The sequence below is a fragment of the Camelus dromedarius genome, chromosome 23, assembly GCF_036321535.1.
Source record: "Camelus dromedarius isolate mCamDro1 chromosome 23, mCamDro1.pat, whole genome shotgun sequence".
Classification (NCBI taxonomy): domain Eukaryota; kingdom Metazoa; phylum Chordata; class Mammalia; order Artiodactyla; family Camelidae; genus Camelus; species Camelus dromedarius.
Genome location: NC_087458.1, coordinates 10,128,322 through 10,150,376, shown reverse-complemented (window position 1 = coordinate 10,150,376; position 22,055 = coordinate 10,128,322). Strand labels below are relative to the sequence as shown.

Sequence of the window (22,055 nt, the reverse complement as noted above, 5' to 3'; positions counted from 1 at the left end):
GGGAATACAGGAGATGGTTGAGGATATGGGCTTAATGGAGCAGGAGGGCCAATCAGATTATAACAATTCCTGTAAGTTCAAGGGAGATGGAGCCCTAGAAAACTAAGAGCAGAGGGAGCATGTGTTTGAAGGAATGGATGTAGCTGGAGATCAGAGTGAAATGAGAAGAAGCAGAGCACAGATCCAGGACAGATGGAGCCCCACCGGCCTCCTGAGGCTGAGGGTCTGGCTGGTCTTCCGGCTGTTTTCAGCAGAGCAAGGGGATCAGAGCCTTTTCATACACAGGTCTACCTTGCTTTGTAGGATTGAGTGGGAGTAGACTAGGATTGAGAAGTCATAGCATTTAGAAGTAATCCAGAATTAGTCCTCACTTTCCAGGTAAGGAATGGGTCCTAAGTCCTTTACAGGAAAGGGATGGATCCCCAGCAGTTTACAGGTAAAAGATGGGTCCCAAGAGCACAGACAGGACTAAGACCCAGACCTTCTGACTTCTGGTCCCTGGTTGTTTCTTTATTCCCTGCTGCCTTCCTCCTACCACAGTGTATTGAGTGTTAATGAATTTTCTATCCATTGGACCCAAGGTACTAGAGGAACCACCTAGTTAAATAAATTCTGGAAAGAATCCTTTGGTAATGTGATTAGGATCCACTCACTTATGGCTTATGAATGTGAGTTTGTGTAGACTGCACTTACTGAAAGGAGGTGGTATGTCCAAACAATGATCCAGTAGTGACTAGGGGGATGTGGCTCAGTCCCTTTCTTGGATTTCTCCTCTGTGGTCTGAGTGCGCTACTACTAATGGAAATTGTTCAGCCTCGTGGGGCTCGAACACTAAAATGCCCTTTGGAATCTTGTGGTGAGCATTGTTGGTGTCTCTTTTCTTTCTAGCCAGTGCATCTGACTGACTCAGGACTGATTGTGAAGTTTTGCCTTTTCTGAGCCGCCTCCTGCCTCCCAACCCAAAGCTTCCCTTTTTCCTTCTGTCCACACTGGCTTTTCCCAGCAGAAGCTCCTCATACTGCTGCCCACTGGTGAAGTCTCCTTCCCAAGCATGCTACTCACCCTTACCCTCCTCCTCTGTGCTTGGAGGGAGCCCCTGCCCCATCACAAATGAGGTAAAAGAAGAGATGAGGCCAAAGTTGAAGGAGTGAGTCAGAAAGGAGTGACTGAGAATAAGAAAGAACTTGCTAAAGTGAGGAAAGAGAGGGAGGTCCTCAAAGAAAGATGGTTCCCCAACTGCCATTTTGTACAATGGATGCTGGAGATTGCAACCCTGGCAAATTTTTCATACCAATGTGTGCTCATATTGACAATTAAGATTATGTTTCAACCATGCAAATTCACTCTAGTGTTACCTTGAGATGAGCTTTGGGTTTCAACATACATGGATTCAAATTCCAGATCTAAGACTTTCTAGCTATGTTACCATAGGCGAGCCACTGAATCTGTTTCCCAATCTCAAGTAGTATGTCTATCTTGCATAGTAAACACTCACGTATACGAATTTCCTATGCCCTTTATTACTGACTCCCTGTTGGGCTCCTAGTGACTGTTCTAGGACTTCCCTTTGGAAAAAGACTTAAAAATAAAAAAACTGACATTTGATATGTACAAAGGAATATACATGATGGATATCTGTACATATGTTATAAAACATAATTCAAGAAGAAAATCTCAGTTTTAAATCACTCTTTCAAAATTAGAAAATGACGGTGCCATGCAAGCTATCTGTGTTCTTTCCCACAATCTCTACACACTTGCTATCCTAGACCTTCCCTCCTAAACACTTTCTAATTGTCCAGTCCCACCACCACCTTGAGTTTTAGTAGTTGACTTTTCTGCTCTACAGAAAAAGTGAAGACCATTTGGAAGGAACTTCTCCAGAGACTTCTCCTTCATCACAAGGTATCTCTTTCTGCTCCTGCCCTTTTATTCTGTCTTCCCTCCCCTCTCAGAGGAGTCTGCCAAGTGTTGAGCTGAGGAGTTTGGACTGTGACCTGTAAGCAGGGGCTACCAGTTTGGAGTTTTGATCCAAGGGTCACAGGGACTGACATGGTGAATACAGGTTGCCTCTCCCTTTGAGACTGGAGAGAGGGGTGAAGGGTGGGTAAAGGTCCTGGGCTACTAGCGAATCTTCCTGATCCTGACAGTATGTAACAAACAAAGGGAGACTTGAGAGAATTTGGTGGTTTAGTCGACATGTCGAAGGATGCAGCATAGGCTTAGGGTGAAGAGTAAAGACCAATTTAAGTTTTTAATCTGATTGACCAGAAAAAACACAGAAATAAGGAAGGAGGTCATGAGAACTCCCGGCCTTGGGGAGGAAGATGATGAGTTCAGTTTGGGGGCCCATCCTGTGGGAGTGGAAATCCCCTGCAAGCAACTGGAACTGTGGAGCTAGCTCTCGAAAGAGAGCCTAAGGCTGAAGTTAGAGGTTTGAGTATAATCCAGGGATGATAGTTGGAGCCATGTAAGTGATGAAGGCTCCAGGGGCAGGACACAGAAAGAGAACATAAGACTGAAGCCTGGGTATTGGAGGAGGAAGCAGCTGTAGGTTTGGGTGTGTGGGGGCAGTGGAAGAAGATGAGGCTGGAATGGTACCAGATTCAGGTCATATCAGGCCTTCTGTTTCATGGTTAAGCATTTGGACTTAACTTAAAGGCAATGGGCAATCATGGAAAACTTAAATTGGGAAGTGACATGGTCAGATTTCTGTTTCAGAGAGATGGAACATTATTGGTGTTTCTTCTTGAATGAAGGATTTCATGATCCGAAGGATTATTAGAGTGGCGAAAGACTAGGGGTAGGAATTAGAAGGCTGCTGTAGTAATCCTGGTGAGAGGTGATGGTGTCTGGACCACTGGCATGATGATGAGATAGAGAGGAAGGAAGTGGGATTTAGCTGATTTAGAAAGTAGATGCATTGATTAGATATGGGAGATGAGGTGAGGAAGAATGAAGAGTCTAGGATTGCTGCCATGTTTCCCCGGGAGTCAAATCATTTTGCTCGCTGCCAGATTAATCTTCCTAAAATTCTGCTGTGGCTTTGTATCCCACCCCCTGCTCAAGAAATCATCACTTGTTCTCCACTGCCTTCAGAGCTGACCGTGAAAGGGCACAGCTCTATATTTACTCCAGGTCTTTCCCCAACACAAGCACTATGCCTGTGGTACTTACATTTAGCCCAGTGCCCTCACCACCATGAACATTTAAAATGAACATTTACTCATCATATGGTGATTAGAGGCCAAACTAAACTAAAACTTCAAGTTTTTTTCCTTTTTCCCCCCCAAGATGTGTATCGACTCAGTATGGTAATACTGGTTACTGACTAGTAGTTAAATATCTATGATGAACAAAAATGGGGAAATAATAATAATTTTCTTTAACACATGCCAAGAGTGAGAGATTGTGGATAAAAATCTCTCAAAACATGGATTCAGATGATGAAAGAAATCCTGTGTGATGAAAAGGTTGAGAGCCACCACCCTGCATTCCAGTCCAATGGACCACTTTGCTGCTGTTTGCCAAGCAGCCTTGTGTTTTCCTCTCCTGCCAGGACTTTGTGAATGCAGCTCCCCTGACTTAAATGCCCTCCCCACAATCTCCCAGTACTTGAATCTTCTACAATCTTTAGGGGCCTTTTCAGACGCCACCTCTGTCCTCCCACATCTGCCAGGACCCCCTAAGTAGAGTGATCTTCCCCCTTCAGCCTCCAGCACCTCCCGGGCACTTGGGCTGCGTGTTCTGCCCTCTCTCAGCCCAAGCCGCTGCAGGTGGGAATGATGTTCTACGTATTTCCCATCTAGGACCTTAGAAAATGGCAAACAGCATGGAAATGGTGCTGAAGGATGTAACTCCTAACCCTGTAGTCCCGGGAACCCGCCCCTTTGGCGCTACCGGGAGGGCCACCGGGCCGGTCCTGAATTCATTTCCACCTCATTAACTCGGCCCCAGGCCCGCCCCCGCCGGCTCCCGCTCTCGTTCCCCATCCCTGACACGACCGCCTCTTTTTCTTCCTTCTCTTTTCCCCTGTCATCTTGCCAGCTCAGCTTCTATCGCTTCACCTATCGTCTCCCCATCTCTTTCTCCCTGAGTCTGTCTGGGTCTCTGTCTTTGGGTGTTGCTCTCTGCCCTGCTCCTCCAGCTGTCTGGGGCTCTGCTTCTTTGCCCCTACGCCCCGCCCCCTGCCCAAGCCCCTCCAATCCCGGCAGCCTGGGCCTGGCGCTCCACACTCCCATTGGCCTGTCCGGAGCCCCCCGCCCTCTCCCGCCCGGCCCCCCTCCAGGTCCCTCCATTCACGCAAAGTTTGGCTCTGCGCTGCGGAGGGAGGGGGCGGCCCGGCCCGGCCCAGCTCTGCCCCCGGCCGGCCCGACCCCGGCCCCGGCCCCCGGACAAGCCCTTATCTGATCCCAGCTCCGGGTTTAAGAATCCCGGCCCTGCCCGTCGCACAGCTCCGTTCCTCACTCCTGCCCGCCCCGTCCGTCCGTCTGTCCCGCTGCCCATCCGAGGGGCCACTCCACCCCGGATCCAAGGTAAGACCCTGGCCCTGATGAAGAAGTGCTGCCGCCCCGGCCGGGGTCCTGTCCGTCTCACTCTCCAGAGATACCGGAGCCCCCAGCCCCTCGGTTCCTACCCTGGCTGGCCTCAGGGTTCCTGTTCCCCAGCCTCCCTCCTTGGGCTGTCCCAAACGGACCTTTCTGGTAAGGGCTCCCAAGAAGGGAACTTTATCTAAGCTGATCACTTCAGCACTTTAGGCTAAGGAAGGAGATTTTCTAATGCCCCTTCCGACTGGGCAGAACTACAGTTGCATCACAGACCTCCAACTAATACAGTGACTACCACATATAACCATGCATCCCCCCACAGGCACTCCAGACAGCGCCCCCTCTTCCCAGGATCATCAGGTTACTCCCACTCCCATGCCCAGCCCCTCCCCATACAGTGACACTCACATAGTGACACTCACTGATCACTAGCTCACACATGGGAAGAAAACACCTATAGCTCAGGTTAGGGAGATGTAGTAGCCTGAAGTGACTGGGATCCTTGCTGGCTCAGTTTCTTCCCTCCATTCCAACTTTCCTCCCACATCAATACACCTCTCCGCATTACTAACCCTCCCCCACCCCCCGCCACCGGCTGTTTCACACTGAGCTCCCCAGGAAGAGAGCAGCAGGGCCACCCCTGCTAGAGTAAAGACAGATTGGGGTCCATAACATCCACCCTCCAGATGAGATGCCCTTTTCCCATTCCATCTCCCCACCAGGAACTAACCAAGGGCACCTGTGTTAGGAAAGAGATGAAGGTTGGAACTTCCTGGTTTGGGGGAGAAGAGCTGAGCCTGGGGTGGAGAGAAGGACAAAACTGGGGGAAAGTGGGAGTAGGGCCTCTCGTATCTTGAGATCTCGTTCTTGTTAATGAAATGCCCCAGGCAGAGTGAGGCAGATGGGGAAGAGGGGGTGACTAAGAAGCTAGTACAAATTTGGACCCCAAAGGAGGCTTAGGCTTAAAGCCTGATTCTGCTGCTTATTGATACAAATTTTGGCTAAAGATTTTTGGCCCATCTGCCTTGGCCATTGTGTTTGAGTTTTTTTTCTCCACCAGGACGGCTTTAGGCATTTCTAGGTGGGAGGGAGATGATGATGGGAGGTTTGGTGTCCTTCTGGGAGGAGTGACACTTGTTTAGGGGTGAGGAGGGCCTGGAGTGGGGATCAGGAAACCAGCCTGAGGAGGGACCAGCAGCTACCACTGAGTTCCATTTAGTCTCATCTAGAAAGCCTCTCCCTAATCTCCAAGGACTTCTGTTCTGTTACATGTTCCTGGAATGATGGTGGGCACCATCCCGTGCTGAGGGGTAGGGCTTGTTAATTCCTCATGGTATAGGCTGGGTATGGGGGACCAAATGTAGAAGAAACCAGGTGTCCTGGATTATAGCTAGTACTTCAGGGAGGAGGAAACGAGGGAGGAAGGGGAGGGAAGGCCTTATGCCAGGGAGAGGGGCCAGGACTGGTGTGTGGAGGCAATAGGCATGGCCCAGGCAATGCCAACTCCTTTCCCCCGCCCTCCAGTCCTTTGGTGGTGGTGGCGAGGGAGGGAGAGAGGGGGTGTTGGGGGGTGATCTGGGCCAGTCCAGCCTCCCAAAGCCCTTGCCAACCTGGGTCCTGAAAGGAGCTGCTGTTTTCTGAGCCATCCCCCACCCCCAAACCGGAGCCGAGCAGCCAACTTGTCTCAGTGGATATCAAATGGCAACGACTCCTCTGAGTGGAGGGGGTAGGGGGGCAGGGTTATGGTCCCATTCCTTCTGTGGTTCTAACACAGAATCCCACTGCTGCCCCTACCCTGAGGGGAAAAAAACCCCTGTCTCCTCAACATCTGCCCCACATCCAGTCTATGGACCCATATCTGGGGTGGGGGGATTAGTTGTCTGCCCACCAGCATCCCTGTGCCCCACTGAAAACCGTCCCGTCCCCGCACCTGCGCCTTTGTGCATGAGCTCACTTATAGCTATGGTTTGGTTGGCTTGGGCTAGAAGGGAAGGACCTGACAGAAGACCCAGGGGCTTACTTCCCTGGTCCTCCCTAGGGACCAGAGAGGCTGGGACACGTGGATCTGGGTGGGTCCAGATGAAGTCCTCCGGGGCCATGCTGGGATTGGTGGAATAAGTGGTTTAGGGCTCTAGGGAGTGATCATGCAGAAAGACGTACTCTTTTAAAGGAGAAAAGGCTTCTTGTACCTTTTAGCAAAATGCTTGGTTTCTGCACTAAGGACAGACGATAGGCAGAACCCCCTGACATCGTTGGGGAGGGAAAGAGACATTGAGCAATGGAGCCCCTCAACTTTCCTGCCAAGGGTTATTTAAGATGGAAAGGAAAAAACCTCCTCTCTCCCTCCCCTCCCCGGCCTAGATTCTTCTCTTGCCTGACTGGTCAGTGCTACTGTCCGGGCTGAGGCCAAACTGTCCAGGATGGTGGTGAGGCCCTGGAAGGGGCAACGAGAAGGGATAGTTTAAGGCACACTGTTCAGATGAAACTGCAGAAAGATTAGAGAGATGGGAGATTTGGGAGCCACGTGTTTAGCACCCAGTGAAAGGTGGTTGGCAGGGACATCTCCTGGGAATCAGCTTTCTGAGTGTCTTTCCCACAGACTGAGTTCAGTGCTTGTCTCCCTTCACCCAAATTTAATATATGGGTTGCCACCATTTTCATGGAGACAGTGCATCTGGGTGGCCCCTCTTCATCCCCTCCCCCCATCAGAAACTTGAAAGGGCAAAGAGAAAAGGATTATGGGAAAAAACACTTCCGTGGGTGTCTGCCAGCTGGGAGCTGGATTTGAGGTGGTGGGGAGAAGGGAGGGGCTGGCTCTGGAATGCAGGAGAGAAGTCAGAACTGAACGTGTGGCCTGGAGAAAGAGGCTGGAGAAGCATGGGACTTGAGAGGACTGAATGAGCATTCAGGGCTCTAAAAAGGTGTAGCACAGTAGTGGACATGGCCATCCTGCTCCTCTTCCAATGGCAGAAGACCTGGGGAGAGGGTTGGGGCTGCAGCTGGAAGGACTTAGGTTAGATCTCAGGAAGCACGTCCCAGGAAAGAAAAGATATCCAAAGCGGAGATTGGGAAAAAGAGGTAGGTCACCTTCTGGTCCTAAACAAAAACAAAAACCTCAGACCAAAAAAAGCCCATCATTACGGCTTCTGAGGGAAATTGTGAAGCTCAGAGAACCACAGGGATTATTGTAACAATTGTGAAGAGGCCTCCTCTGGAGGGAAGGTGCAACCCCGAAGTGCTGGCCCGGGGCTCCTTTCTGTTGCCTCAGAGGCAGAGGCAGAGTGGTTAAGAGCACAGTCTTAGAGCCAGACGCCTTGGGTTTAAAATCCTGGTTTTACCACTTAGTAGCTACACGTCTCCTCCTCCTTACAGTGGGGCTAATTCTAGCTGTGGATTAAAAGAGTCAGTATTTGTAAAGGGCTTGAAATGGTCACCACGTTCAAAGTAAGTGCAGTCGTTGGCTGTTACGGTTCTCCACCTCGGTGACTCTTCCTACTCCATCATCTTTCCTGGCTCCTGGGCCTACCCCAGCTTTTTGCTGTGGCTTTCCTGAGACCTGTCCTGGGTCTCTCTCCCTCCACCCCTCTGGAGTTTGGGAAGGGGAGAGAATTATCAAGTTGTTTGACATGAAGTTCCTGTCTTCATTCCAGCAGGCTGGCCAGTGCCTGAGCCTGGGTCTTCATGCCCCTGACTCCTTCTTTCCAGGAGTTTTCATCAAGCAGATGTCCTATCTTCAACTCAGATTTGATAAATGTGAACTGAGCTGTTGAGCTTCCCTAAAATAGCCTCTTTCCCTATTCTGACCAATTTAGCCAAAGATGCCAGCTTCTTTCTACCCCCACATCTCACCCTGTCCCAAGGAGTCCCGGTCGCAAGGCCCTTCCTGCCCTCCTCCCTGCCCACGTTTCCCCTGCAACTTCTCTCAGGTGTGGGAGCCCCCATCGGCCTGTCCACCCCATGAACCTGAATGCCCACAGCAGCCTCTTTAATGACCTTCCTGGCTCCAGCTTGTCTTTCTCCTTGATTCCCTCCCTTTACTCCACAGGGAATTATCTCCAGCATCATCATCATGAAGCATCAGTTATATCTTGCCCCTTTCCTCCCCAGACATCTCTGTTGGCTTTCAGGTGAAAACTTGCAATCAGAGCCTTCAAAATACTTTATAGCAGCCTTTCTCCACCACCTTCTCCAGCACCCCAGTCTTTGGAGACTGCCTGATTCAGACCTTGCTCCCAGGGAATAAATCCCAACTGGCAATTACAGAGCCATACTCCTCCTGCTCTGGGCCCTTACACAGGCCTAGCCTCCAAGTCCTGCCCCTCCATCCTCCTGTTCACCTATCTGCTCTGTCATCTTGGACCCCTTCTCCTCAGCTTCCTGCCTGTCTATGATTTTGCCCTGGATACGCAATGCAGTGGTAATGTTAGAGGGGACATCCTGTCCCCTTCATTAACAGGGGTTCCTCTAGGGTGGGGCTCAGACTCCTGTCAGGTGGCGAACTCCCTGAAGCAAAGGCATCTCTTTCCTCCCTGGACCCCTTGATTCCCAGGGCACAGAGTGTCTACTGACCAGCTTGACTCTAGGTAGGAAACCTTTCTGGTGGCTAATTCTAGGCAAGGACCCTAACTTTAGAGGCTTAGGACTGTCCTAGGCTAGGGTATGTATAAGACCTTACTATCCAACTCTCTAGGGAACCTCCAGAGAAACTCCTCTCTGACCAAACCCCCCATCCTGTGGGGACAGTTTCACCCTAAGATTATAAGCAGCAGACCCTAGAACTCCCAATTTCCAGTTCTTTAAGCACTGCTGGCCCAAACATAAAAGTCCATGTGGGTACCACAGAACCCTCCTCTCCTCACCGGGGAGGTCTGCTCCTGCCCCGTGCTGCGTTTATCAGGGGCATCCAGAGTGGGAAAGGGGGCAGAGGTCGGAGTCCAGTGTGGGACAGCCCCATTGTCATGGGCGGGGGGCTTGCAAGCTGGGACACATGTGGGGATAGCTCTCAAGTGGGGTGTAGGCTTGACCTCTTAGTATTATAGTCTCCCTGGGACTGTCCCCTCAGCTCCACCCCTGATCCTAGTCCCAACCATAGACCCGGGCACATACCTTTTCCCCACATCTAAATCTCCCTGGTTGACCCTCTGATTAAAAAGACCTGTGCAACTGGCAAGAGGAGGCAGTAAGGATGTCTGAGTCTAAGGCAAGTGGTTCTCAAACTTTTTGATCTCAGGACCCACTCCTTCACATCTTAAAAATTATTGAAGACTCCAAAGAGTTTTTGTTAATGTGGGTTATATCTATTGATAAGTTAGAAATGCAAGTTAAAATATGTATTAATTCACTTAAAAATAACAATAAACCCATTTTGCATGTCAACATATGTGACGTATTTTAATGAAAAACAGTTCTTTTTAAAAATCAACAAAGAAAAGTTTAGTAAGTGGTGCTGTCTCATATTTTCACAAAGCTTTTTAATATCTGGCTTAATAGAAGACAGTTGGTGCCTCATATCTGCTTCTGCATTCAATATGTTGCAATATCGTATTGCAGTATAGCTTCTGGAAAACTCCACTGAACACTTAGAATAAAAGTGGAAGAAAAGCAAATAATATATTAGCATTATTATGAAGATAGATTTAATCTCATAGAGCCTCTGGAAGGGTCTCAGGAGCTCCCAAGACTCCTGGACCACACTTTGAGAATTACTAGTCTAAAGGAACCCCAGAAAACAGTTTCAAAAAGCCCAGGGGCATCTGAATATCCTGGTTGATCTCCCTCAGCTGCCCATGGTCTTCTCCATGGTCTTCTGAATGTTTTCACTAGGGAGGCAGTAAGGAGTAGTGGTTAACCATGTGGGCTCTGGAGACAGACTACCTACTTGAGCTTGAATCTCAGTTCTACCATTCAGTAGCTGTGTGATCTCGGGCAAATTACTAACGTCTCTGTGCTTCAATTTTCTCATCTATAAAATGAGGTTTAAAAAAGTGCCTACTCTTTAGAATTGTTGCGAATTAGATAATGTAATGCTAGAAAAGGGCCTACCTTGGTGCTGAATAATGTGAACTCTTATTAAATTCCAGAGCCTTGCCCCTGAATCCACTGCCCCTGGGCCTAGAAGGCAGAGTGATGCAGAAGTGACTGTTTCCACATTTGCAGATGGGGGTTTTGGGAACCAGAGAGGAAAAGTGACTTGTGCGAGGTCCCAGGAAAAGTTAACAGAGTTGTCTTAACCCAGGAGTTCTAGCCCTGCAATCTCCCCACCAGACATTTTCAGGGGGGAAAAGCCCCAAGATCCTGAGAGCGGGAGCAGATCTTACCTTTCCCCCAGCAATCCCAAGTGTGGCATCCAGGGCCAATAGCAGTAGAGCAGGAAGCCTTGAGTGGAGGGCAGATAGCAGGGAGGACTTCCTGACACCAACAGCAACTGAACAAGGAGAAAGCAAGTCAGGAGCAGACATTCCTAAGCCCAGAAGGTTTCCTCTGTCTTGCCTTGTGGGGAGCAGTTCTGTCAAGTGGCCCCAACCCTCTCTCCAGAGGACTCCTGGCCCAGGGCAGAGGAGGTCTGTGATTGGGCAACGCCGCTTCTCCTGCGGCGCCCCTTCCCTGCTCACCGCCTGCAGCCCTTTCCCAGATCTTTTCCTTCTCTCAGTTCTCCCAACACTCCAGGCCCCGGTGCCTTTCTGCTGGCTCCCCACCCTGCCCTTTGTGCTGTGACGCCACAGGCAGTACCGGCACCGTGGGAAAAGCAGCAGGTCCAGCTGAAGGTGCTGGGGGACGGGGGTGGGGGTGGGGGTCCATGGCCAGGAGGAGAAAAGCCTCTCCTCACTGCATAGGGAAGGGGATGAGGCAAATGGGGGAGACAGACAAACACACTGGGGAGGAGCTAGTCCTGGTTCTTTGGCCTGTCAGCCAAATCCCCCTGAGCTGGGCTGCAGGCACCACCTTATCAGAAGCCGAAATACCCCAAACCCTGAGCACACACCCTGAGTAGAAGCATTCCGGAGCGTCAGATCCCACCCGCAGCCCCCAAGCCTGCAACTCAGAGACTTGAGGGGGCTTAGGTTTGAAACCTTGCTCTCTATGGCTCCGTTTTTCCTCTTCCACCCACACCGTTCCCTTGAATAGATGGTAAAACTGAGGCCAAAAGTGGGTGGGCTCAGACTGCCCACTTGCTTCTTTCCAGAGCCCAGCCTGGGACAGAGGAGCCTGGCCTCCCACAGACCCCCATTCCCCCTCCCTCCCAGTCCCGTGGCTTTTTCCACTTAGAAAGTCCTTTCTGGCAAAGTGGCAGGGTTTGGGGGCCCTGGTCTAGTCTTCTTCCCCTGTCTCCTGGGCAGTGCCCCCAGGGGAGCCCCTGTGGGCTAAGATCTCTTCAGTCTGAGTCGTGCCCCATCCCCTGCCTCCACCCTCGAGGCCAGCACCCCCCCAGCCCCAGCCCCTGGGCTGTGGGACAGGGAAAGGGCCGAGGGGCTGGCTCTGCATACTAATGTCCTGCCCATTGTCAAAGCCCCTTTGTGCCGGAGAACTCCATTGAGGCGGCTCCGGGGCGGGCACAATGGGGGCTCTGTCCCCGAGTTCCCCCAAACAGTCACCTGCTTTCAGAGCCTCCCCCCACCACCACCCCCAACCCACCCAGTGTCCAGCAGGCCCAGCGAGCGCGGGGGAGTGGGCCCAGGGCCAGGGGGGATGGGCAAGAGGCAACCCTCCCTCCCTGGGCAGGCTGGGGGGATGGGCCCACGGAGGGGAGAGGCCCCGGCTCGCAGGGGGCAGGGACAGGCTGTGGATGGAGTTGGAATGCAGGTTCCGTGGGGCCGGCGGAGGGTAAGGGGCACTTGCAGCCTGCCCACTCCTCGGTTCCACATGCCCAGCCGCCGGGGCCGTGGCTGCCCGCCTCTCTGCCTCCTCCCACCGCAGGGCTCATATATGCAGAGACACACAGGCACACGCTCATGTATGCGGCCCCACACACGGCTCCTATACGCACGCTGGAGCGGATGTGCCCAGCCCAAGCAGGCCGACTCACGCTCGCAGACGCCACGCCCCCCCTCCACCTTCCACTTGCATATGCACCTGCACACCCGCTCTCCGCCTCCCCCACCCCTATCTACGTTGCACCCCTCCGCTAGCCTCGGGCGGCTCAGCACCATCCCCGCCCCCCACCCATGCCCTCGCTGCCCCCTGCTGCTCCAACACAGGTTATAACAAGTTTGCACTTGTTGTGACCTCGAGAATGTAGCCCTGGGGCGGGGAATGTCCTGCTGCCCCAGACTACACCTGCTTATATGTTAACCACGGACACAGCCGCCTCCTCTGAACTCTAAGCACAGCACCCCCACCCCACCGACCACGGAGAAGTTTGGGGAGTTAGGGCCTCCACCCCAGAGCCGAGCAGAGCACGCCGGATGGAGCGATGTGGGAACGACCAACCTCAGCCTGCCGGGCGCAGGCGCAGGCGCAGGGTGACTATCACTTGCACCTTCCCGGTGCACCTGGAGTCACAGCCTCTCAAGACCCGGAAAGGTAGATGGCACCGTTGTCATTTCCCCATTTTATAGTGAGGCTCTGACAGGTGACATGATGTGTCCAGGTGGCAAGACTGGGACTCCATTCTAAAGCGGAGGTCTCTTGCCTCTGGGTGTTTTTCTGGGCTTTATTTTTTTGGTGGGGGAGGGTCACTATCTGCCTCTTGGCTTCATTCAGATGACCCACCCCATGTGGGATTTTAACAGAGCTATCTTTCGCCCATCTTCCTTGGAAAGAGTGGAGGCATGTTGGCGTGGGGTAGGGAGAACAGGTGCAGGGACTTTATATAGGATTCTGGGTCTAGAAAGAACCTCAAAAGGTCACCTTGACCCTAGACTGCCTCTGGGCAAGGTGAGCCTACTTCCTTTTTTTCCTACCTTCCCATGGGCCCCACTCTGCTACTGACCCGATCCCTGGAGAGAGAAACCCCATGGCCTTCTCGGCTAGAGTTTAGCGTTTGAGATCTCTGTGGGTTGCAAGTCCTTCATGAGGCCTGGCTCTGACCATCCCTGCTAATATCCTATATCTGTATAGGGTTCTATAGGGCATATTTATGCCTCTCCTACTATTCTGGTCTGGGGCATCTTCTGAAAGTCTGGAGCAGATACCCTAAAAAGGGAAGAGATGGAGGGCCCACCAGGATCCCAAGGAGTTGAGGGCTGCCTGCACAACGGTGTGCTGGGACCTGGGGTGGTAGTTGGGGTCATAGCTGCAGAAACTCCATTAGATGGAGAACTAAGCTGATATCTGCCTACTCATCTGCAAATATTATTGAATGCTGATTTCCATGGTGTTTCCTTCATGTCAGAATTGCAAAGATTCTTGCAGGACCCTTCTATTCCTCAACCCCACCGCTCACCTAGAATGCTCCCTGGCTGGTGGCCAGATTCTGTTTAAGCCGCCTCACCCATCTGTCTTCCTCCATGCAGGGGTACACCTCCCCCAGCCCTTATGCTCTGGCGTGGGGCTTCTGTCTCCAAGTGGCCCTTCACATGCCCCTGCTGGAGACAGAGGCCTGCACAAGGTACTTCAGCCCCTCCAGCTGCACTCAGGCAGTGAGTTACAGCAAGGGGGCAGCCAGTGAGACAGCCTCTGAATCTAGTTCTGCTTTCATGCCACCGCTGCCCCTGGCCTTCTCTTCAAATGAGGGTGTGGATAAGGAGTCAGTAGAAAGTTGGGGAAGGGGAGAGGGATTCCCTCCCGGGTGATGGTGGACCCCCTTCGGCTTCTCTGTGTGAGGGTCAGAGGTTGCTCTTCATACATGGAACCTGAGACACAAAAGGAGAGGAGAGGACAGCTGTTGGGGAAGGTGGCTCAGTTCCCTGAATCTGTGTCAGAAGCACAGGGTGCCTGTGGGTCTCCACCTCCACCAAGGGCAAGAATAAGGATAAATTGCTTGGGCAGCAGCACGTACATTTTGACTTACCAGGAGGCATTTCCTAGGTATAAGGGATCACCAGACAAAGGGCAAGGACAGAGAGAGGTAGGGCACTCACTTCCCCTGATAAAAAAGAGAGGCCCAGTTTAGTCACCTACTGAACAAAGGCCGACTGGCCTGGGAGGTAATTCCCAAGGGGTTCAGCGCCCCTGCGGGCAGTGGGACTTCCGGCTGTCTCAGAAAACTCCCTTGACCATTTTCACAGCCCCTAGCAGAGAACATTTTTTAATCTGTCCCCTCCCAGTGGACCCAGTATTTGCTCTTTCTTCTAGCTCTTCTGGCTGGTGTATTTCTGGGCCAGCTGCTGATGGGAGGAGCACGCTGCACACCTCTGGGCTGGGGCTGTGGTTGGATGGGGAAGAGCTCAGTGGATGACACTCCAAGGTTGGCCCTTCAGGACCCCGGGGTCCAGAAAGGATCTTGGAGGAAAAGTGAGGTTGGGATGAAGAAGAAAGCCAGGGTTATTGCTGATTCTGCTATAAGAGCACACGTGCTCCGAGCCAGCTGTGTGGTTGTGGGAAAGTACTCGACTTTTCTAGGTCTTGGCTTCCTCTTCAGTGAAAGGAGGGGACTGAACAGGATGGCCACGGGGACCTCCCAGAGCTGTCAGGTCATCAGGACTTTGCATGACAGTACGGTGGCCAGTTGAAAAGTGCAGACCTCAGTTTAAACAGGCCTGGGTTCAACTTGCAGTCGCTCCTTCCTTTCTAGTGGCCCTCATGGGTATGTCAGCTCACTTTCCCAAGTCTGGTTTCCACACCGCTAACATGAGGGCTATGGTATTCCCCACCCCCTAGGGAGGGCAGGGTGATGCGGAGGCCCCCATGGGCATCCTCTTCAGTCCCCTCCTTTCACTATCCTGGGCTTTTAAAAAAATATTCTATTAATTTTTTTAGTCATCGCTTAGTGATTTATTCTCTTAAGGCTTTACCAGCAGCTGGAATGGAAGACCCTTCCCACCCTGACACCTTGGGTAACTAAGCGTTATCCTCCTGCGCTGCCTGCTCCGTCTGGAGGACCCGCACAGCAGTGCCTTATTTCTCGAGGTGCTCCACAGTTGATGGGGGTACCTTCAAGGCCTCACTCATCCCTCAGTCAATCACAAGGGCCTGCACACCCTTCTCGACAACTTCCTGCACATCTGCAGGCTGCACACCAGGGGAGTGCTCAGTTCCTGTTTCCCTCCAGCCCCGAACCCGACTTCCCCCTGGCCACACTTTGCAGTCCTTATAGATTTTAGCAGAGCCTTGTACTTACATTTGCTCCCATGAGAGGGAAGCAATTTCAGGGGAAGACTCAAGGAACTTAACTCATCTCCAGTGCCTTCTCTCCTCGGAGTTGCCACCCCAAGCGGTTCTGTGCTTTACCTCTCACCCTGCCAGCTGCCTGGAGCCACCAAGGCTGAGGGCAAGCAGGAGGGCAAGGGGCCAAAGGGCATGATGGAGGAACTGGGTACTATGCAGCATCCTTCACTGAACAATTTTTCCACCTCTTGGCAGGTTGAACAGGTTTTGGAGGGAGCTTCATCCTGGGAATTATAGGGAGGTAGGTTGAAGGAGGTGGGTTGGAAGCCTCCTCCAATTCCCGAGCTGTAGTAAGTCCTACCCCATGGGTCACTGTTACCCCGGAGAAAGGAGAAATAGGGCAGGGGGTTAGCTGGGGCATCGTCAAGCCCACTGGGGCGTGGAGAGGCAACAGAAGTAATGGTCCATGGGATTTGGAGGCAGATGTTCTGGCTTTGCCATTAAATAAGCTTCAGCAAGTGACTTTACCTCTCTGAGCTTTAGTTTCTCTAATTTGGTAGATATTTTTCTTTCCTCTGCAAAGTCGGCTAATAATAATATCTTATATTTGCATAAGGACCTCACAGGTTTCACAGACTTTATCTCATGTAATCCCGACCACACAATGGAAGGTTTTATTACCTCCTTAGGTGAGGAAACTGAGCCCTGGAGAGATGAAGAGATTGACTGAAGTTCCCAGAGCTAGTAAATGGCACAGACCAGAGTGGCAAATAGTGGGAAAGAAGAATAAACAGGGACCCTTGGCTGGGACCCAGACATGCCAGAAAAACAAATAGGTTTCACTTGGAAGGCTAACTGAATTGAATGGAAAAATGGCTCTCTGTACCACTATGTTGAGAAAGATTCTGAGGCTCAGTGAGGAAAAAAAAAGCACTGTGATGAATTAGTGGTATCTGTTAAGGGTAGGAGGTGGGGAAATGATGACCCACATGCAGTATGGTTGACATCTCTAGCCCAGAATCAGCTCAGGGATTTCATGTCTAAGTCCTTCCTTGATACTAATCAATTAGGTTAAATTCAAAGGCACCAGATTTCTGCCTTCAAAAAGCTTGCAGTCTCTCAGGAAGGACAGAGGAGTGCTATGTTGATGATGTGGCAAAATGTCCCCAGAGCGTAGAGGGTGAGTAAATATTTGGAGGGCATTCGAGGCAGAGAGAACTGCAGGGACAAAAGCATGGGGACATGCAGGAGGTGTGCAGGTCATGTCTTAGAAGAGCAAACAGTGGTTCTCTACAGCTGGAAGATGGGGCATGCAGGGAAAAATACCAAAAGGAAGGGCTCTGAAAATTGGAGTGGCCTCAGATGGTGAAAGGTTTGGAATGCCATGTCTAGCAGTCTGGGTTTTATTACAGAAGCTGTAACTCATTGAAGGACGGAGAGCAGGAGCAATGGGATATCACTGTGCTATAGGAAAGCCGAGGGGGTGGAGGCGAGGGAGTTGAGGTCGTGGGCGGGAAGACTGGGAGTTCATTGTAGCATTTCAGGTGAAAGAGAACGAGGGCAGCCTCAAAGGAGGTGGAGAGAAGCCCACAAAGGCAGAACTGCTAAGACCTAGTGACCCACTGGATGAGGGGCGAGAGAGAAACCGAGGGCGACTCCAAGGTTTCCAGTGTGGGCGCTGATTGGAGGGTAGTTCTGCGAACAACAAGGGAAGCACAGAAGACTCCCTTTTGAGGAGAGAGGACTTGAGTCTGAACACATTAAAACTAGGATCTCCAGATAAAGGGAGTCTGTAAGTACTGGATGAACTGGGCAGATGTGAGGTGGGTGGACTCCGTGGGAGTGGTTGACACAGCTGGGGAAGGGAGAGCGGAGTGGTTAGAGCTGAGAGCCAAGGGTGGGTCCCTGAGAAACACCAACAATTCAGGGAGCAGAGAGACCAGAGCAAGAGAGATGGACCAAAAGTAAAGAGCCAGGGAGGAGAGAACCTGGAGGACCATGTCAGAGAGTGACAGTGAGACTCTGCACATAGTACTGACCCCATGAAGTGCTCTTACCTACGTGTGCTCGGCCAGTGCTCCCAGCACTGCGCAGAGGTAGTTATTATTAGGCCCTTTTTGCAGATAAAGGAAATGGTAACTCAAAGAGTTTAAGTGATTTGCCCCAAATCACAAAACCTAGAAGTGGCAGGCCCACTTTAGAGTTAATGAAGGTCTCCAAAAATCAGCAGGTCCCCCACCACATCGCAGTAAGAGCCAAAGGAGAGAGTGTCCAGAACGGACAGGCTGGTCATCAGTCTCACATGATGTAGAGACCGCTGGGGTGGAGGACTGAGCAAACGCCCTTGGATTTGATGATCGCTAGGTCAGCTGTGACCTTGGAGGGAGCCTCCTTCTGCCCTAACTGCCACCCAGCATGGCTGTGCGGATCAAGGGGAATTGCTTCCAATGTGCTCTGGAGAATGTAGAGCCTCACAGTCTGATGGGGCTGATGCTCTTGCTTCTATTGTTATTAAATATCAGTAGATCGGACCACTTACTATTGCTAACATGGGACTTTTTTTTTTTTTTTTTTGAATTGGCAACTTCATAACCTAACAATATAAGAAGTGGGCTAGGTCAGGGGTAGGGGCGAGGAGGGTGGGAGAAAGCAAGCTGCTCAGGCAAGGGCGGTCCTCTGGGGCTGGGGAGCCCTGCCCCCTGGTGGTGGGGAGGTAATCTTCAGCACAGGGCCCAGGGGCAGATGCCAGGTGAAGCTTGAAGTCTCCTCCCTTCCGCGCACTCTCCACCCATCTGTAGTCTTGCCAGCTCCCTCTACTGTAAGTGCAGCTGGGCACAGGGGTGAACTCTCCTGAGGGGGCTCTGTCTGGAAGAATACTGCTAACGTCTAAACCAGGGTGATCTCCTCAACCAATGTCTTTGGGGATCACTTAGGTTCTCCCCCTACGGAGAATCTCAGAAGCCTGGGCCAGGTGGTGACTGATCAGAGTCAGGGCAGGCTGACACAGGAAGAAGAGATCTGAGCAGACCTGTGGGTCATCGCCAGCCTAGCCCCTCTGAAATCTCCCCCCGTTGTCCTTGGGAACCTTTCAGCATCTGAGGTCTTACTGATAACAGCAGAAGAACAATAACAACAGAAGTTACTTATATTAATGCCTTTGCTTCCAGCTGTATCTTAGTACCTGGACTGACTTTTCTGGCTCTTTGGTCGAGGTGAGGAGGGATGGTTGAACATCTCCGAGGAGATGTTCTTTGGAGGTGAGGACCCAGATGGGGCCAGGCCAGGAAGCTCTCAGTATTGCTGGAAGTGGGGCTCAGGAGGCCGTGGTGCATCTTTTGTCCTCAGTTGAACTCTGCACAGTGCCAGGCTCCTCACACAGGACCAGGATGTGCAGCCCTGTGGCCCCAGACAATGGGTAGGAGCAGACACTGTGGCCGGATGGTGACTCAGAGAGGGAGTGTGCTGGGGAGGGGTGTGGGATGGAGGGTGGGGGGACAGGTGCATCAAAGAGGCAGTCCCCGTTTGCTGTGTGTGCCAGGAAGTCATCCCTCCTCTTCAGCTGGGGCAAGGGGTGGAGGTCCCTGAGATACCCTTCTCTGGGCAGTTCTCTGCAGGAACAGTGTTCCCTTCTTGTAGGGGACAGAAGGCACGGCCTGGGGATTGGGGTGGAGGAAGGGGCAAGGGTCCTGATCAGCCCACACTGACAGGGTGGGGTGGTGTCTGGACAGAGAACATCTGACATGGCCCCACCTCTGTGTTCCTCCCTCTCTTGACCAGAAAACACACAGTGGGGTCAGAAGGGCCAGACGGAGGTCACAGGCTCCCAGGAAATGCTTTGAAGGCTTTTATCCTTTCTTTTGATCAGACTATGAGAACTTTCCAAACGTTGACACAAGGGAAGAAAAGCCTATTCTTCCTTGGGCCAGGGCCTGTGTCAGGCTGGGGCTAGAGGATGGGCGGGAAGGGGAAGGAGCCTGGAGGGCAAGAGACACAGGCAACAGTGACTCAGCGGGCACGGCGGGCCCCGGACACACACGGCCCCTTTTTTCCCCACCTCAAGATTTGTGTGCATCTGGCTCCATTTCTATTTGTTTATTTTCTTTGGGGCAGGACAGGAGGGAGATTAATGAACAAAGACATAAAGTTTAAAAAGAACCCCAAACCCAGCTCCATTCTTCTCGCAACCTTGAGGCCTTACATAATCCCGCAGTGCCTTTCTTCCAGCCCTTCCTTTACACCCATCTCCTTTCTCCTCTCTTCCCCCCTCTCATTAAGAACACTTGGAAGCCCAGAAATGCTTCTTTTCAGCCCCAGTGCAGCTGATCTCCTCCTGAAGGCTTCCAAGGTCGCTATTCAAGCTGGAGTCGGTATCCACAACAGAGATAATACGGTTGGTGAGAGGAGGCTGAGTAGCTGTTCTCTCGCTCCACCAAGGCCAGTGGTGGGGGCAGAACCTGGCTACAGCTAAGCCTTAGAGACCAGCCCAGCCTCAGGTTCTGAGGCTGATCGTGCTCACGACCCCTCTGCTTATGCACGGGGTGCCCCCAACACCCCAGCACATAGCACTTGAGCGTGATGGGCAGTTTCTGGGACAGAGTCAGCTGGTACTATGATTCCTATTTCCATCCACCCATTCATTTATCTGCACTCCACAGTGATGGTTCAAGTATTCCCATACTTTCAAGCCTAAAATAATTAGATTAGTTCACAGCTATAGGCAGGAGACCCCAACACTTCATATCTTGAGTTGGATTTGACGCCTGGCTCCAATGCCCGGTTCCCAGGACTCTGGGTGAAGCTTGGACGAAACTTTCTTGGGATGGAGTCCCTTTGAGGTCAGACCTCACCACCTCATGGGGCAGGTACCAACATCCATCTTGCTGCCTGTGAACGTCTCCAGTTCTCCAGGTCTACAGATCAGGAGACGGAAGGTGTGGGATGCAGGTGTGGGACTGGACTGACAGGGCCTGGTACACAGTAGACATCTCATTCGCATTTAATAAATAAATGAGATGTAGATGGAGGAGTAAGCAGGAAATGAAAATTCCCTATAGGTCCTTTCATTCTTTTTATACACATGAATTCCTCCAAGAGCACTGGGATCACACAACAGTTAAATTTTGTAATCTTATAAAGGAAACTTTCTGTTTCCATTTCTAAAAGTTATGTCTTTTTATTGGGAATAAATAACCCATGAAAAATGGGGGGAAAAAACCACCTCCTTCTCACTTCCTAGAAACTGCCTGCCTTTCTGAGCCCATTTCCAAACCCCTAAGTCATGAAGCTCTTTTCTGGAGGGAAGAAGCAGGAAGAATAGGAGGTTGTAGGGCTTAGAACACCTCTACTAATGTGGCCTTGAGATGAGGATGGAGATACCCTGTGACACGGAATTCGAAGGTCAGAGCTGTGATTGGGTGGAGAGCATACTCTTCCTCCAGATCACCACTTCCAAAATCAGATCTCCAGGAAGCGATATGGGAGGCTGAAGAAACTCTGAGGGGAAAGGATGATCCAGACAGATGTGGAGGGAGAGGAAGGACAAAGAGGACGGTGAAAAGGAGGGCAGAAGCGGGGAGACACACTTCAGTAACAGCCGGCATGAAATGTGAGATGGGCCAGCAGGGCAGTGCCGACAATAGAAGAGATGAGAAGAGAGTGGGAAGCAGAGCCCGAGAGATGGACACGGGGAGGATAAAGACCTGCCCTGCGAGCCTGGGAGGAGCACCGCGGTGGAGCAATCACACAAAAAACAGCACCACCGCCAACCACCAGATACACCCTGGGTGTCCTTGCCCGTGAACTCTTCACCCCTGGCTGGCTTCTGCTGGCCCCTAACACGCTCCAGGTGTCATCTTCTCTGCTTGCTGAGTGTCGGATTTGCAACGTGAAGGCAAATTCACCATAGTATTAACCTGAAGCTACAGTGGCGAGTGCTTAGTAATGTGGCCAGAACGAGGTACTGACCTCAGCTCCGCTGCTCATGCGTTGTGCCGCCCGGGCTCTCTGAACCTCAGTTTCGTGAGTAATTGCGAAGGTAAAAACTCTGTTCCCCAGAGGAGTTGCAAAGACGAAATGGGAGTGCTGGTCTCAACTAGGCATTCAGTAAATGCGAGTCCCCTCCCTCTCTCTCCTTCCATTTCCCTGAAGTACGCCGTGGTCCACAGAGAAATTCACCCGGCGGCCCTGTAATGGGCGCAGCTGGTGCACCTCGGGGAGGAGGCCGGTCTCTGCCTCTGATCCCTGGGGGAGGCACAGCCCTCCACACCCACCCTGGTGGCTGATGCCTCTTGTTCTTGTGGCCCA

The 22,055-nt window shown here is 51.9% G+C and overlaps 2 protein-coding genes and 1 pseudogene across 4 annotated transcripts in view; 1 reads left to right on the top strand and 2 right to left on the bottom strand.

Annotated features, from left to right (window-relative positions):
• Positions 1 to 22,055, bottom strand: part of KCNJ9 (potassium inwardly rectifying channel subfamily J member 9) — a 41,006-nt gene that overhangs the window by 11,145 nt on the left and 7,806 nt on the right. Inside the window, exons 1-2 of one of the 3 annotated variants that reach the window (XM_031435987.2) lie at positions 11,530 to 12,032; positions 10,865 to 10,971 (exon numbers count right to left, since the gene is read on the bottom strand). In XM_031435987.2, coding sequence (XP_031291847.2) covers positions 10,865 to 10,971; positions 11,530 to 11,544 — 122 coding nt within the window. In that variant the 5' untranslated portion in view covers positions 11,545 to 12,032. Of the gene's footprint in view, positions 1 to 9,910; positions 10,126 to 10,864; positions 11,507 to 11,529; positions 12,033 to 22,055 lie in introns of those variants that run through there. The other 2 variants (XR_010377505.1, XM_064477895.1) reach the window with 2 other exon arrangements.
• KCNJ10 (potassium inwardly rectifying channel subfamily J member 10) overlaps positions 4,425 to 22,055 on the top strand; it is a 30,224-nt gene continuing 12,593 nt past the window's right edge. The window contains exon 1 of the mRNA XM_010993109.3: positions 4,425 to 4,535. The gene's annotated coding sequence lies outside the window, so the exon portion shown is untranslated. The remainder of the gene's footprint in view (positions 4,536 to 22,055) is intronic.
• On the bottom strand, positions 15,205 to 16,173 carry LOC116148219 (mth938 domain-containing protein-like; annotated as a pseudogene).